A 14,027-nucleotide genomic window follows, 5' to 3' on the forward strand; every position below is an offset into this window, starting at 1 on the left:
TTATGCAATGTGGCTACGCCGACTTGTGACATTTACTGTGGAGATGAAGACTTGTCTAGATTGACGTTGAAAATACTTGAAACATGGACTGTAGAGAAAAAGAAAGGAGAACACCCAGGTGTCAGAAAATAGAAGAGAAAGGAGGAGATGACACCAAATCCCTCCTCAACCACACACTCCAAGGGGGCCTAGACATTCTCTGGCCTCTACCAGGCAAGACTTGTAAGACAGCGATTACACAGCCTTACACGTCACCTTTTCAACTGAGAAATGATACTTCAACCTGCTTAGTGCTTGTCTTCCCAACCTGTGTTCCCTTTATGGTGCTCTGAAGCCTTGAAGTAAATCTCAGACCTGATTCTCCTGGGGTGTAACTGTTAGCCTACACGGAAGTGCTTCATGAAGCACTACCCGGATTTGATCCTCTGTAAGTACAATGACCACCACCTTACGCTCCTTGCTTTGTTCACTCGATGTGCCCTGATAGCAATAAAACTGGCTTCTGAGCTTGATCAGAGAAGCTTAGAAGATTTTTGTTTTAAGGGATGAAGCTCTGAAATAGTCCTATAAAATTATACTTACTATAATTTCTTCATCCGAATGGCCATGATTTCCCAAACACATCTTTAGATTCTTTATAAAAGAGGCTATAACTTAAATCTAAAACTACAGGACATAGATACCTGTATCAGTTCACTTAAGTGTACATTTTTGTCAGAGAATTTTCAAATGTAAAGGACATTTTAGAAATGTGTATTTAGGTGTAAAGCGCATTTTTTTCCCTCTCAAAATGATTAAACCTGGAAGTCATAAAACTGAGAGTCCTACTTCATATATCAATCTAAAAATGTCTCTGCAACTTAAACTTCTGCAGACTATCCGGAAAGTTTCCTCAGTCTTCAAAGGCAAGTTGTGCCCCCGGGGCAAACCTAGAGTGTAGGCATCAGAGAGGAGCCATGGCCTGGTTCGCAGACTGGAAAGATAATCAAGGGTTCATTCACAGTAAAGCTGAATATACCAGGACCAGGCAGATTCAGTCTTTAGTTTCAGAATGAATCATTTTTTTCCCTTTAGTACAACCAGCGATACAGAATACCGGTTGTCTCTTGGAAAAGGAAACGTGTTACTTCTTCTCTGTGTGGATCAGAGCTTGCCCTATTTACACAGCAGAAGAATTTTTTTTAATAATAAATTTATTTTTTATTGGTGTTCAATTTGCCAACATACAGAATAACACCCAGTGCTCATCCCGTCAAGTGCCCCCCCTCAGTGCCCACTACCAGCACAGCAGAAGAGTTTTATCCAAAAAGAGTTCTATTTCTAGATAACTGTATCACAGGATTTTGCTGAAATTCTAGTTTCAAAAAAGTTCGATAACACCCCCCAAAAAACAAAAACAAAATCCCAAACAACTATCCAATCCCATTAAATACCTTGTATGAGCAAAACTGTGAAATTTAGTTACATCAGACAGAAAACATTGATATTTGATTATATGATATTTGATTATATGGAAAGGCACTGGCCTAAAACACAGGTCTTAAATCTGAAGAAATAGCTCAACTATTCCTCTGATGCCCCCAATTTTTTTAATCACTGCTGATAAGCACAGATAACTAATAGAAAGTGACTTATGTTTACATAGTACCTTCCTTCTGAGGTGCTCAAAATGTTTTGCGATTCCATATAAGGGAGCAGTGAGAAGAATTGTGCACCATTAGAACCTTCTGCAGCTTCTCTGGTTTACCGGTAATGCTATGACCACTATGTGGGTCTCAGAGCAAAAGCTTAGTGGGGCCAAAGCTAGGGCAAAGGAAGTAAAGGGGAAGGATCAAAGAACTAGTGGCAGGTGGGCCAGGCCATAAATCACAGGGGAGCAGAGAGGTGATATCACTCTCGTGCCAGCCAGAAGTTGGCCAACTTGAAGCCAGAAAGAAATGAATATTCCTACTTTCTATTTTTTGCCCAGAAAGTTTTCAAAGGAAAATTAGCTCTAGGCAACTAGTTAATTAGAGCCGAAAATATCACCTTCTGCGATGGCATTTCAGGGTTCAGGGATTCCTGCCTTTGATGTGCAAAACATGAACATTGGGTGTTACTTCCTTCCCCCAGATGGAAACTGGTAAACTCATCTATTCTAATTACTATAGGCACAGCAATATTTTCTAAACACCAAATTGGCAGTGAGCATCACTTTTTCTTTTAGGATTCATAAATCTGTTTTCAAGAAACAAATGTATTTAAGTGACTTTTAATGAATTTTAAATTAAATAAAATTTAAACTAAATTTTCAATAAATTTATTAAACTTTAATGAGAATTTCATAAATTTTAATAAATTTAACAGATTTAACGTTATTGGAAAAACAAGAGTATAAGGAATTAGAACACTCCAGGAAAATCCAGAGGTACAAGGGGGGCATTTATAAAACCAAGAACAGAATGTGACTTCACTAGAGACACGGCTGCTTCTATTAGCACTGCTCTTGCATTGATTTGTCTTTATGTGCTGGCAAAATCCAACTGGGTCTCAAAATCACTGCCAGATTTTGCCTTTTTTTTTTTTTTTTTAATGTTTAAGAATGATGTTCTTAAAGTGTATATATGGCCAAAGGTAAATCATTCACAGCAAATTAAAGCAGAAATCAGTATATAAAATCAGGCTTCTCTTTGCTTCCACGGTGAGTTGTTTATTCACTCACTCAGTAAATATTTATAAGGAGAGTAAGTAGAGAGAAGAAGAAGGCTGATTGATCACTGTCCTCACAACGTACAGTCCAGTCAGCTCTGTGATTCTTAGCCCTGACTGCACATTAAAAAAACCTGGGTGAGCTTTTAAATATACTATTTCCCCAGTCTCCACTCAGTCAGACATCCAGGAGCCAAAGGCTGGGATATGAGCATTTAAATTAAAAAAATCCTGCCATTTTTTCTCATACACAGCCAGGTTAGGAAACCCTGAATGAGCCACTCAGGCTGATGTGAGAGGCAAAAGCGATTAACAACTATTCTTTTTTTTTTTAAATGAAGACACAAGATATTAATACACAAGGCACCAAAGAGTGCTCTCAAAACATTTGGCTTAGCGCCTTTACTTCATAGTATAAAAGGTCCCTTTTACAAGTGACACCTCGATTGTACAAATTTTTTACACTCAGATTAAATGCCTCAAGTAAGACAAAGAGTAGACTGTGAGATTCTGATACATTTCAAGTTCAGATGCAAAATGACTCTCTTCTAGTCAGACAAATGATCAAGAGTGTGGCTGAGTTTCCCCTAAGCAATCTAAGCTTGTTCACAAGAAGCACCAGTAATCTTTAATGAACCTAATAATCCAAAACTCATCATAGGACCACTGATTTTGCTGGATGTGTGCTTAGAAGACAGTAACATAAGTTTTCTCTCTTTTGAGTTGTATTTTTGAAGGAAGGAACTGAAAATTAAGTTGCTGGCTCTATTTGAATTTCAATATTACACAGATTCTTGAATACCAATGAAGAAATAATTTTACCACATCTAAGTTATATTTGGCAAGCAGATGGTTCAAGGTTACTCTGAAAAGATGCTTACTTTATAAGCTTATAGGGCTGCCAGATAAAATAGAGGACACTCAGTTAAATTTGAATTTCAGGGGATCCCTGGGTGGCTGAGCAGTTTGGCCCCTGCCTTTGGCCCAGGGCATGATCCGGGAGTCCTGGATTGAGTCCCACATCAGGCTCCCTGCATGGACCCTGCATTTCCCTCTGCCTGTGTCTCTGCCTGTGTCTCTGCCTCTCTCTGTATATCTCTCATGAATAAATAAAATCTTAAAAAAATTTTTTTTTTGAATTTTAGATGAATGACAAATGATCTTTTAATATAAGTATGTTCCAAATAATGCTTAGGGCATAATTACTGTTTATCTGAAATTCAAACGTACCTGAGCATCCTCCATATGTAAATATTTTATTATATATAAATATATAGAGAGATATAGGATAGGATTACATAGAAGATATATACACACACAAATATTTATTTATTTATTTGCTAAATCTGGCAACTCTATTAGCTTAATAAAGATTTTCTTAAAACTTAAGGTCCATCTTTGTATTTTTCAATCTGTTTAGCACAGAACCCAGCACTAAGTACTTGGGTTTCATGAAACATTGGGTCGGGTTTGGAGTTGATGCAGTGATATGTTTAAACTCATAGTACCTAAGCCATAATTTCTGAGGGTAGTTGATCCAAAGTCCTTTCCTTATACCCTGAAATACCCTTCTTTCTAGTTCCTAAAACCTGTGGTTTGGGAGGTAGGCATCCTCATGGGTTCACAGATTAGGCAATTAGTGGCTTTAGGTCCAAAATCACTTATCTGAAATTCTTAAGGCCAGATGTGTTCCAGATTTCAGAATATTGTGAATTTTATAGAGGTAACATAGTTCCTACAGCATGTATTAAAAGGAATTTCCAGTAAGGTCTGGGCCAGTACCTATAATCAAACACATTTCTATTTCTGCAGCTACTTATGAATATTTACACAAGTGTGAATATCAGTCAGAGTCAGGTTTTACAACCAACTAAGTTTTGGTGTTAATCTTACAAAATGATCTTTCCCCCCATATAACTTTTCAGATGTTAGAATTGCAGAGAAAAGATTATGGACTTGCGTCAGCAAATGGTAGCTGAGAACTCATTCTCTGCCTGCCTCTAAAGAGGCACATCCTTATACTTCTTTTTTGGGATTTTATTTCCTTTAGCTTTGGCATTTTAATTACACAATTGATGGATTTTTAGTGTAGAAAACAACTGGAAAATCAGAACCCTAGGGATTTGTATAATCAAACAACCACCAGAAAAAAAAAAATAACCCTAATCTGGAATCCTGTTGATTTAATCCCCAAATCCCACGATATTCTTCTACTTCCTCTAGTCAGGGAGTTAACTTTGAAATGTAAGAAAGAGGCAAGGGAAGGGCTGGGTCCCCTCTGAACACTGACTGTGACCTGGCAAACGCTTTGCACTCAAGAAGCATTAACACTTTGCTGAGGAATTCTGGGCCAGGCTCTCTGTCTTCCCCTGGCTCTGAAGGGAGGATGGAGAGGAAGTAACAGGTACTTTGGCAAGATAATAATGGGGAATAAAATGTAACCATTTAAGATACAATGATATATGCTTATTGTAGGAAAAATAATCAAATAACTTGAGATTTCACTGTGGCACATGTTATATGGCATAGAGTGATTTAAGTTTCAATTCATACCTTTAAGCCTGTTTAGTTATAAACAAGTACAGCCCAGGATGGCAACAAATACCATAATCTATCTGTGTGAGGGCAGATCCTAAAACAAAGAATGGTTGAGCCTTATGATGAGCATCTGGGCAATGGAAAGACTCTACTACAAGACTACAGATGCAGCGCCCTTCCTTAACCATTTTACTAAATTTCAGTACAACTGGCTATTGATTTTTGCATGCCAAAGAAGCAGAGATGAGACACAGATAATAATCTTAGAGGAAATTGAAATTCCTCTATAATAAAGTAGAGGAAATTGGAAAACTATTTTTAGTTTTGAATTCTTACGGTAGTCAGAACGAGGCAAAGACTGAGGGAAAATCTTAAAAAAAAAAAAGATAGGGAAAAATCTCTATAAACCAAATGCATGTGTCCACACCTGCTCAGCAGTTGCTCCAACTGGGCTGTGCCTTGGAATGGGGGAGTGGCAAGAAGGGAAGCCAAGTTCACAACAAGGCCTTTGCCAGAATGACCCTTCATGGTCCTGGTGGCTTCTCCACTCTGTCGCCAAACTCATTAAACTGAATCAGTTCACTAGGACAGAGGTTAACAATTCTCTCTTCTTTTACTCACCTCAGGAAAGCGCTATGGCCTCTGTGATTACCGCTTCATCAAATAAATATCCTCTCTGGACTTATGTTCAAGTCAAATACTTATGTTTGTTCAGGGTTTACCCATATTCATAGACTCTATCTGTGATGTGGCTACTGTCTGAAAACACAATAGGCAGGTGGCATTTAGCTCAGAGCCACATGGAAATGAGTTTCCTGATGCTTTTGACAGTGTAACTCCTAAGGACAGAGAAAAGTCAGTTCAGGGAGCCACTGCAGACATGTTCAATAAATGTATAGTTGAATACACTGTCTATATTTTATGTGTTCATATTTCATATCCTGTCTATATTTTATGTTGTTTATATCACTGATGGTAGCATATAATAAATAGCAGTCATCTATAACATACAGGTTTCCCCCGTATCTGAAAGTTGAGCAATCCTATGAAACCTTTCCTAAGCCAAAATGGGGTAAAGTGAAGAAGCAATTACCATTAAATTATATGGAAAAAATTTTAAGCCTTCCCAGACCCTCCAAAATAACCTCTCTTAGGCTTTCCTGATACCTTAGGACACGTCTTGCTCATCTAACAGATGTACAGAATAAACAAGGCGAGATCAAGCACAGATACTCCCAGAGTTGGAAGCTGTGGCTGCTTAATGTTGCGATGCTGCTGTAGTTCCCGGGGAAGGAGCCTGATGGCACCACTCTGGCTGCTGAGGGTGCGAGTGTACGCTGCCCCTGTACCAGCTCACGGCAGCACAAATGCTGAACCCTATCCATACACTGAAGGCTATGTTCACTTCTCAACTTTTTGCATAAAAGCGGAAATCCTCTTCGGATTTCTTTTGGTTAGTGAAGGTAGATTCTAATGGAATTCTTTCGTAAATGTGTGGCAACCATAATGTGAACTTTTGAAAAGTGAGTGATACCTGTATATTAATTTATACCAAATAGGTAAAATAGAATGCTAGTTCCCAAATCAGATAAGAGAAATAGTACTAAAGGCTGGCCTCCAGTGCCAAGGAAACAATGTCAATAATTTCACATCGGTATTTGAAATTTGAGGTGTTAGTAAGCCCTCTTCCTATGCTCTAGGCCTTGTATCCAAAAAGCAGGGCCAGGCTTACAGGATGTGCTATGGACATCTGAAGCAGAGCTTGCCCGACGGGGATATCTTTCCAGGTTTTGGTTTTCTCATTCCACAGTTTATATCTGACAGCAGCAACAGGTGTATGGAAAAGGAAACGAGATCCAAAGGGGCAAAGGCCACTTCCTCCTTCTGTCTTACACTCTGGCTCAACTGGCAGTGTGACTACAAGCCCACTGGCATGTGTACTGAAGCAGACCATCCCAGATGGCCTGAACTTGGCAGCACGTAGCTCTTGAGCAGGTGTTTGGCTCAATGTTTCTGTTAAGGGCCCGCCTGGGCTTGCTGTTAGCGGGAGATCCAAGGACAATATTCCTGAAGCATACTGGGTGGTATTCTAGTGCTGTAAGCTGGGTAAACAGTGGGTAGCAGTGCCTTCCTCTATTTTACATGCTGGAGAGGGACATTCATATCTAACAAGCCCCAAATAAATGTGAAGTATGAAATATGGTTTGTACGAGGACTAAAAGAACAACAGGGAGAACATAATCTGAACTGGAAAGAACTGAAAGGGCTTTTCTGAAAAGCTAACAATGAACCTCAGCCCTGAAAGACAGAACCAACAAGATATGGAATTTGGGGAAGGGAATTACAGGCATGGGAAACAGATCTGCAAGGAAACAGATCTGGTAGGGGGTGGGGGTGGGAAGCTCTTTAAACAAATAGAAAGAAAGTCACCATGTACATTGTGTGAAAGAGGGGAGAGTGACAAAGGCACGCGACAGGTCAGGAATTAAGATTTGCATAAAACTTATATAAAATATGGTGGAACACAAAGCAGAGTGAGGTGACCTAATTTATATATTTTAAAAATTCACTCTGGCTGTTGTGAAGAGAAGGAGCTAAGGGAAGCAAATGGGAATGGAAGTAAAGAAGAGATTCTGATGGGTTAGAATAGAACGCTGTTAGTGGAGATGCAGAGAAGCTAAACTAACTGAGAACTCTTAATGTGAAGGTGACGGAGAAAGAAGGGTCAAGGTCTACTTTCAGGTTTCCATTTGGATATAGAGGTGGCTGCAGATGCCATCTCCTGGACTGGGAACACTGGAGGAAGAACAGGATTGCTGGTGGGGGTGAGGTGAAGTGTGGAAGACAAGGGGGAGAAGATCAAGAGTTCATTACGAACATTGAGTCGGCAGTAGCTGTGAAATGTCTGAGTGCAGATGTCAGGTAGACTATAGGATATGAGTCAGAAGTTCAGGAAAGTGTTGGAGGCTACAGACACACTTGACTGTCACCAGCATATACAGGTCATGGGAAGCCATGGCTATAAAAGAATGTGAGGATATAAGAGAAGAGGGTTCAGATCAGAGACAAACACTCTAGCAACTGGTTTTACAGAGGTAGAGGAACAAGCAAAGGGAACCCAGCTGGAGAAGTCAGAGAGAATGAGGAAGAGAAAGAGAAGGGGAACCAGAAGAGGAGGCACCCAGAGGCCAAATGGTGGATGGGGAGAGGCAAGTATGAAGAAAAAGATCTGTCCCCAGTCTTGAATGCTGCCCAGGAAGTCTGATCGCAAGAGAACTAAAAAAATGCAGTAGGCTGGGCAGTACTTAGATGTTAAGAGACACACTTCTGATGGAATACTGGGGGTCTAAGCCAACTGTAATGGGGGCGATGGGTAATTAGGAACTGAGGAAGAGACCTCACAGCATAGCGGGAACACTGTTTGAAAAGCATGGCTACAATGAAGAGAAATGAGATATGGCAATAGCTGGAAGGCAGTTTATATTTAAATAATAATAAAACGTAAAAATAATGTTGATATGCTGGCAGTAACAGTCCAGTAAAGAGGGGAAGGCTGGGGGAGGGGGGTACAGGAGAGCTGACCTTGAGACAGTAGGATGGGATGACACCCACAGTATCTCCAAAGGCATCTCCATCTTTGAGGGGTGGAGAGAACCTTCCTTCATTGTGAAGGATAGGATACATCTGGTTTCTCAGGGAAGTGGGTGGTGAGGTCATCATAGTGGGAGGAAAACAGACCAGAGGTCTGAACAGAATAAAAGCGTGAAACAGCCATGTCTTAAACTAGTATAAGTTTATTTGAAAAATATAATAATGCTGCCAAGTGGTATCGAGTCTCTCTTTGAGTTTGGTTGTCAAAATATGTATGACTAGATATGTCATCTAGTCCAGTCTATTTCCACTTCCCTTGTCCTTCTCTGGAAGCTCTAATCCAAAGCCAGTTTCTGCCACTTTTTATACCATGTGATGACAGACAATAATCCCACTTTCTAAGACCAACGAATCCCCTAACAGCTGCACAAGCCAGTCCTAAACTTCTAGCCCCCTCCGTCCCCTCTCCTATGCACAGCCTCTGTCAAGCTTACCAAAACAATAATAGGAAGGATGGAGGTGGCCTCCTTTCTTGTTTCTGCCCACCTCTCCTTCAGGTCCTCAGGAGTCCCACCTCTCCTTCAGGTCCTCAGAATATAACACAACTTTCCCTGGGAGATGGGATTAAGCTTTGACATGGCTTGCTTCACTTTTGTGTCTCATGCTAATGATAGAGACAAATAGAATTTGCAGGCCATGCCACGTGTGTGTTACACAACAATAAATAACTACATCCATGAGGAAGGTTCATGGAGAACATGATACCCATTCCTATGTCCCATAAGTTTTTCCATATAAAAATAAATACTAATAAGCACCCCAAACAAAGACTTCTAATACTTCCCACAATTTCTTGCTATACCCATGCTGAATTTTGAAAAAGCAGAATCAGCCTCTACTGCAGATCTAGACAATCAATCCTTTGACTTCATTTTGAGCTTTAAAAAAAAAAAAAAAAAAAAAAAAAACCAACAACCCAAATGGGTTTCTTAACTATTTCAAAGTCTGGAGCTAGAAGGAATGGACATAAAACTTAATGTGAAAAAGCTGTGTAGTTAATCTTGACAAGCAGGCAACCAAGAAATTGATGTGTAGCTGTTAGTCTGACATCAATTTCTGACAATATCACTTTGAGTTCATTCTCTGGCACCAAGATCAAATGCCCTTATTTATAGGGTCTCAAACAAAGAAGAGCCTAAAAAGGAGGCCACATTCAGTAGAAATCCTTTCCACATACTACCCACTAGAACTTACTCAAAGTGATTTTTTTTCTTTTTCTCAGCTTAGTGTAGAAGATGGTATACAAGCAAGAATGTGTTCAAGTTCATTTGCTTCTTCCCTCTGAAACTGGAATTTCATTTTTTAATTTTAGGCTTAGTTTAGCTGTAATTAACTCAGAATGTGAGAGAAGAGTGAGTAAAATATTTCCCAGGGGAAACAAATAAATAGACAAACAAAAAAACCAACAACTACCCTGAATTCTAAAAATTGTAGGTGATTTTTCCCACTTTCCCTAGTAGATATCCACCAACATTCAGGTTGCGGCTGAAATGTATGTGTAAGACCTTTTTCTTTTTTTTTTTTTTTTTTAAATTTTTATTTATTTATGATAGTCACACAGAGAGAGAGAGAGAGAGAGAGGCAGAGACACAGGCAGAGGGAGAAGCAGGCTCCATGCACCGGGAGCCTGACGTGGGATTCGATCCCGGGTCTCCAGGATCGTGCCCTGGGCCAAAGGCAGGCGCCAAACCGCTGCGCCACCCAGGGATCCCTGTAAGACCTTTTTCAAGGTAAGTGTCAACTGTGTTTCATGGCTATTTTCCACTTGGCAGTGTGCGAGGATTCCCTGTCAACTCCACTGCATTTGTCAAAGAGCAGTGCTCTTGCATTGAAGACAATGGCAAGGCAAGACAGATGAGATGAATGGTTCCCATTCAAAGTTTTAATAAACAGAAAAATGAAAAGGAAAAAGGCAACCATATATGAATATGCTTAAGTCATCCCCATAGGATACCAGTGGTTAAGTTTAGCATGCTGAAAACAATCTTTAAACAACACAGTGCAATCAGAAGAGCAGAAAGCTGCTGGAAAAAAAGCAAGTCACTCATCTCAAGTAGATTTGGATGCCATGAATATCAGATCGAAAGTTCAATGGGCTCTACTCTCAGCATCCACAGCTCGGTCACTGACAGTTCTTTGCGAAGAACTTACCTCATCTTAAGGCTTTCCTCTAGAACCACTGTCTCCAGGAACATGACACACAAATCCAAAACCACGGCAATTCATACAACATTTAAATTTGACCAAATGGAATCACCATATTGCTCATAAACATTGCATTCGAATATACTTTTCCTTTACCTTGGTCTTTTCACCAACAATGTTCTTTTCCAGTTCTGCTATTTTCCGGTTTAGATGATCCAAAATTTCCTTCTCTTTCATAAGTTCAGTTGTTTCAGATTTTTGTTCTCCGTCCAAAAGAGCACATTCCATATCCAACTGAGGACACAAAACAAAGCTCAGAGGTGTTTCACCTTCAGAGAGATTCTCAACTGCCCACTTTAGAGGTGCATTTTTAACAACTACAAATTTCAAAAGGTACTATGGTATCAGTCGGACTGTGGGATCTAGTCCAGGTGAGACTCAAAATTCCTATATAAGAAAGCCGGACAGCCCACAATGTATTTACTAAGAAATTTACCTATCATTTAATTTCTCTACTATAACTCCTTTTCTACTAACTTCTCCATAATATTTGACCTATTTGCTCAGATTCAGGCTCAAGCACAAACCATCTTGGGAGCAGCTGTGTCTGTCTTTGTTTGTCCACAGAGCATGGGAAGTGAAAATTACACCCGGCCCAGCATGCAAGTGATGCATTCTTAGCAATGCCAGCAGAAGGGACGTCCAGGGTCTGTGTATAAGATGACAGGTGAGCAGTCCCCTTCTACTTATAGCTATCTGCATCATCTGTGAGTATACACATGCTAGGCAGAAGCATTTGCTCCTACTTGCTCCGTGGAGATAGTATGAAAATTACCCCTTTCTCCTATTACAGTAATAGACAATGTGTCTGTCTCCTCTCTGGTTTGCAAACCTCTAGAAAGCTAGTCTATGTTTGATTCATATATAAATCCCCCTATAGTACCAACATGATGTCCAGCTCATAGTAAGCATACTCAGGAAACTGTTGGATTTGAACTTGGACACCTCAGCTGACAGACAAATCTATAGCAAGTCGGAAAACACACACTAGTTAAGACAAAAAAAATTTTTTTAAGATTTTCCTTACTTATTAGGGACAGAGAGAGAGAGAGAGAGAGAGAGAGACAGACAGACAGACATACAGACAGAGACAGAGAGAAAGAGGGAGAAGCAGACTCCATGCAGGGAGCCTGATGTGGGACTCGATCCTGGATCTCCTGGGGCTGAAGGCGGCGCTGAACCGCTGAGCCACCGGGGCTGCCCAAGACAAAATTGATTATATCCAAAGTACATCAAAAATGGCTTCATATGTTTGACTCATCTGACTTAAGAAAAAAAAGATAAGGAAAAAGAAATTTTTTTTTAAAAAAGCTATTTTTACCCTATACAGGGTGCACTGAAAAAAATATTAATTCATTGTTGATTTCTATGTATTCTGCTTCGAAAGTCTATGCCTTAATAGGCAGTAATATTCTTAAGCTAGAGGAAAGTGAGAAACAAGGGAGGGGTAAAAAATCAACTCCTGGTTTATACCTCTCTGGAAGACTCATCCATCTGGTCATTTATGTCTTTGATTTTTTGTTCAAGTTCTTCGAGGTTATTTAGAATTGTTATCCGGGTCTCCTCCATTGCTGCCAACTCCTGAATCCTTTGTTCTTCATTTATACCCTCTGGGGTCTGCAATTAATCAACACAGAAAAGGGCTATTCACACCTCAATTCCAGAATCTCCCAATTTATAAACCAGTAGTAAGTCTCTTGTTTCAAAGTCTCCAGACCTCTTTGGATTCTAAAAGCATCCTGGTGATTGTTCAGTTGCAATTCTGCATTTTCCCACAAATTCGCAGCAGTAAGGTTCGTAAGTTACCTCATACAAATCAACTTAAATTCACCCATTCATATTCTTTTAAGAGGTCATATAGTTGAGGAAGTTGTGGTCCATAGAGATTGGAGCGACTTCTCTAAGATTATAGAGAAAGTTTGGCACAGCAAAGAACTAAAAGCTATACAAGACTTTTGACATCTTCCTCAAGAATCTCTTGGGTATGCTGCTACCTTCACTCCAAGCCCCATATTCTCTCCCATCTCTGAGTGAGCATAGCTCCTACAACAGTCTTCTGAATCTCTAGCCATCCTCCTGGGTCCCACCTTCTGGGCTATCTGTGAATGAGTGCATTCATGCTTATTTGTTTCCTTTCTAACACACTGTGGAAAAGTGGGTATAACGCTCTTGGCCCCTCTCACCGCAATGTTCCATAAAGTGAAGAATCAGGACAATACAAGCCTTACTACTTTGGAGGTTCCCAAAATGAGTGAAAACTATACACTTAATATGAAGTTAACTCATGGTTCACTTCTTGTGTTTGCACATTACTTACTGTCTTTATCCTACAGGACCTTCTTCCTGTATAATGTTTAAGACACTACTGGGCCAATGGGCTTTTGGGACACAAAATAGGACACGGGTCATCATTCACAAAATCATTGCATAGAAAAAAAGCTTGAGTTCCTTGGCAAGGAACGAGAAAGTCAGGAAAGAAATTAAGTAAGAGAGAACAGACTTCCACCCCTGAACAGAGTTATGACAAATGCCCAGGGAAGAAAGGAATATTTAGGATCAGATACCAGCCAAAATGGGACTGCCTATTGTTTTAAGAAGAGAGAACAGTGAATTCAAAATAGCCTCTTCTTTCAGGAATTCTTTCTAGAATTAGTTATTCTAGATATTGCCTTCTAGAGATCAGTCTTTCTGCAAGTCAAAGGATGCTGGGGTATTGGCACATTATTTATTCAGTTTTTATCTCTCCTTGAAAAAGATGTAATTTCTTTGCATTAGTAAGTTAACCATGATATTTCATGGTTTCATACTTGGACATTAAAAATAGCAGCCTGGATAAGTAAATTATTGAAGATTACTCATTAGTCAGGGCAAAGAATATTCATATTAACCAAAGAGATCAATAAAATTTAGTATGCCTCACTAAGTTCATTTAATTTATTTAATGA

The 14,027-nt window shown here is 39.7% G+C and overlaps 1 protein-coding gene across 18 annotated transcripts in view; it reads right to left on the bottom strand.

Moving 5' to 3' along the window:
• Positions 1 to 14,027, bottom strand: part of PHLDB2 (pleckstrin homology like domain family B member 2) — a 217,737-nt gene that overhangs the window by 45,057 nt on the left and 158,653 nt on the right. For all 18 annotated transcript variants that reach the window (XM_077883718.1, XM_077883715.1, XM_077883712.1 and 15 more), the window contains 2 exons: positions 12,556 to 12,699; positions 11,179 to 11,316 (listed from right to left, as the gene is read on the bottom strand). In XM_077883718.1, coding sequence (XP_077739844.1) covers positions 11,179 to 11,316; positions 12,556 to 12,699 — 282 coding nt within the window. The remainder of the gene's footprint in view (positions 1 to 11,178; positions 11,317 to 12,555; positions 12,700 to 14,027) is intronic.

The sequence above is a fragment of the Canis aureus genome, chromosome 35, assembly GCF_053574225.1.
Source record: "Canis aureus isolate CA01 chromosome 35, VMU_Caureus_v.1.0, whole genome shotgun sequence".
Taxonomy (NCBI): Eukaryota; Metazoa; Chordata; class Mammalia; order Carnivora; family Canidae; genus Canis; species Canis aureus.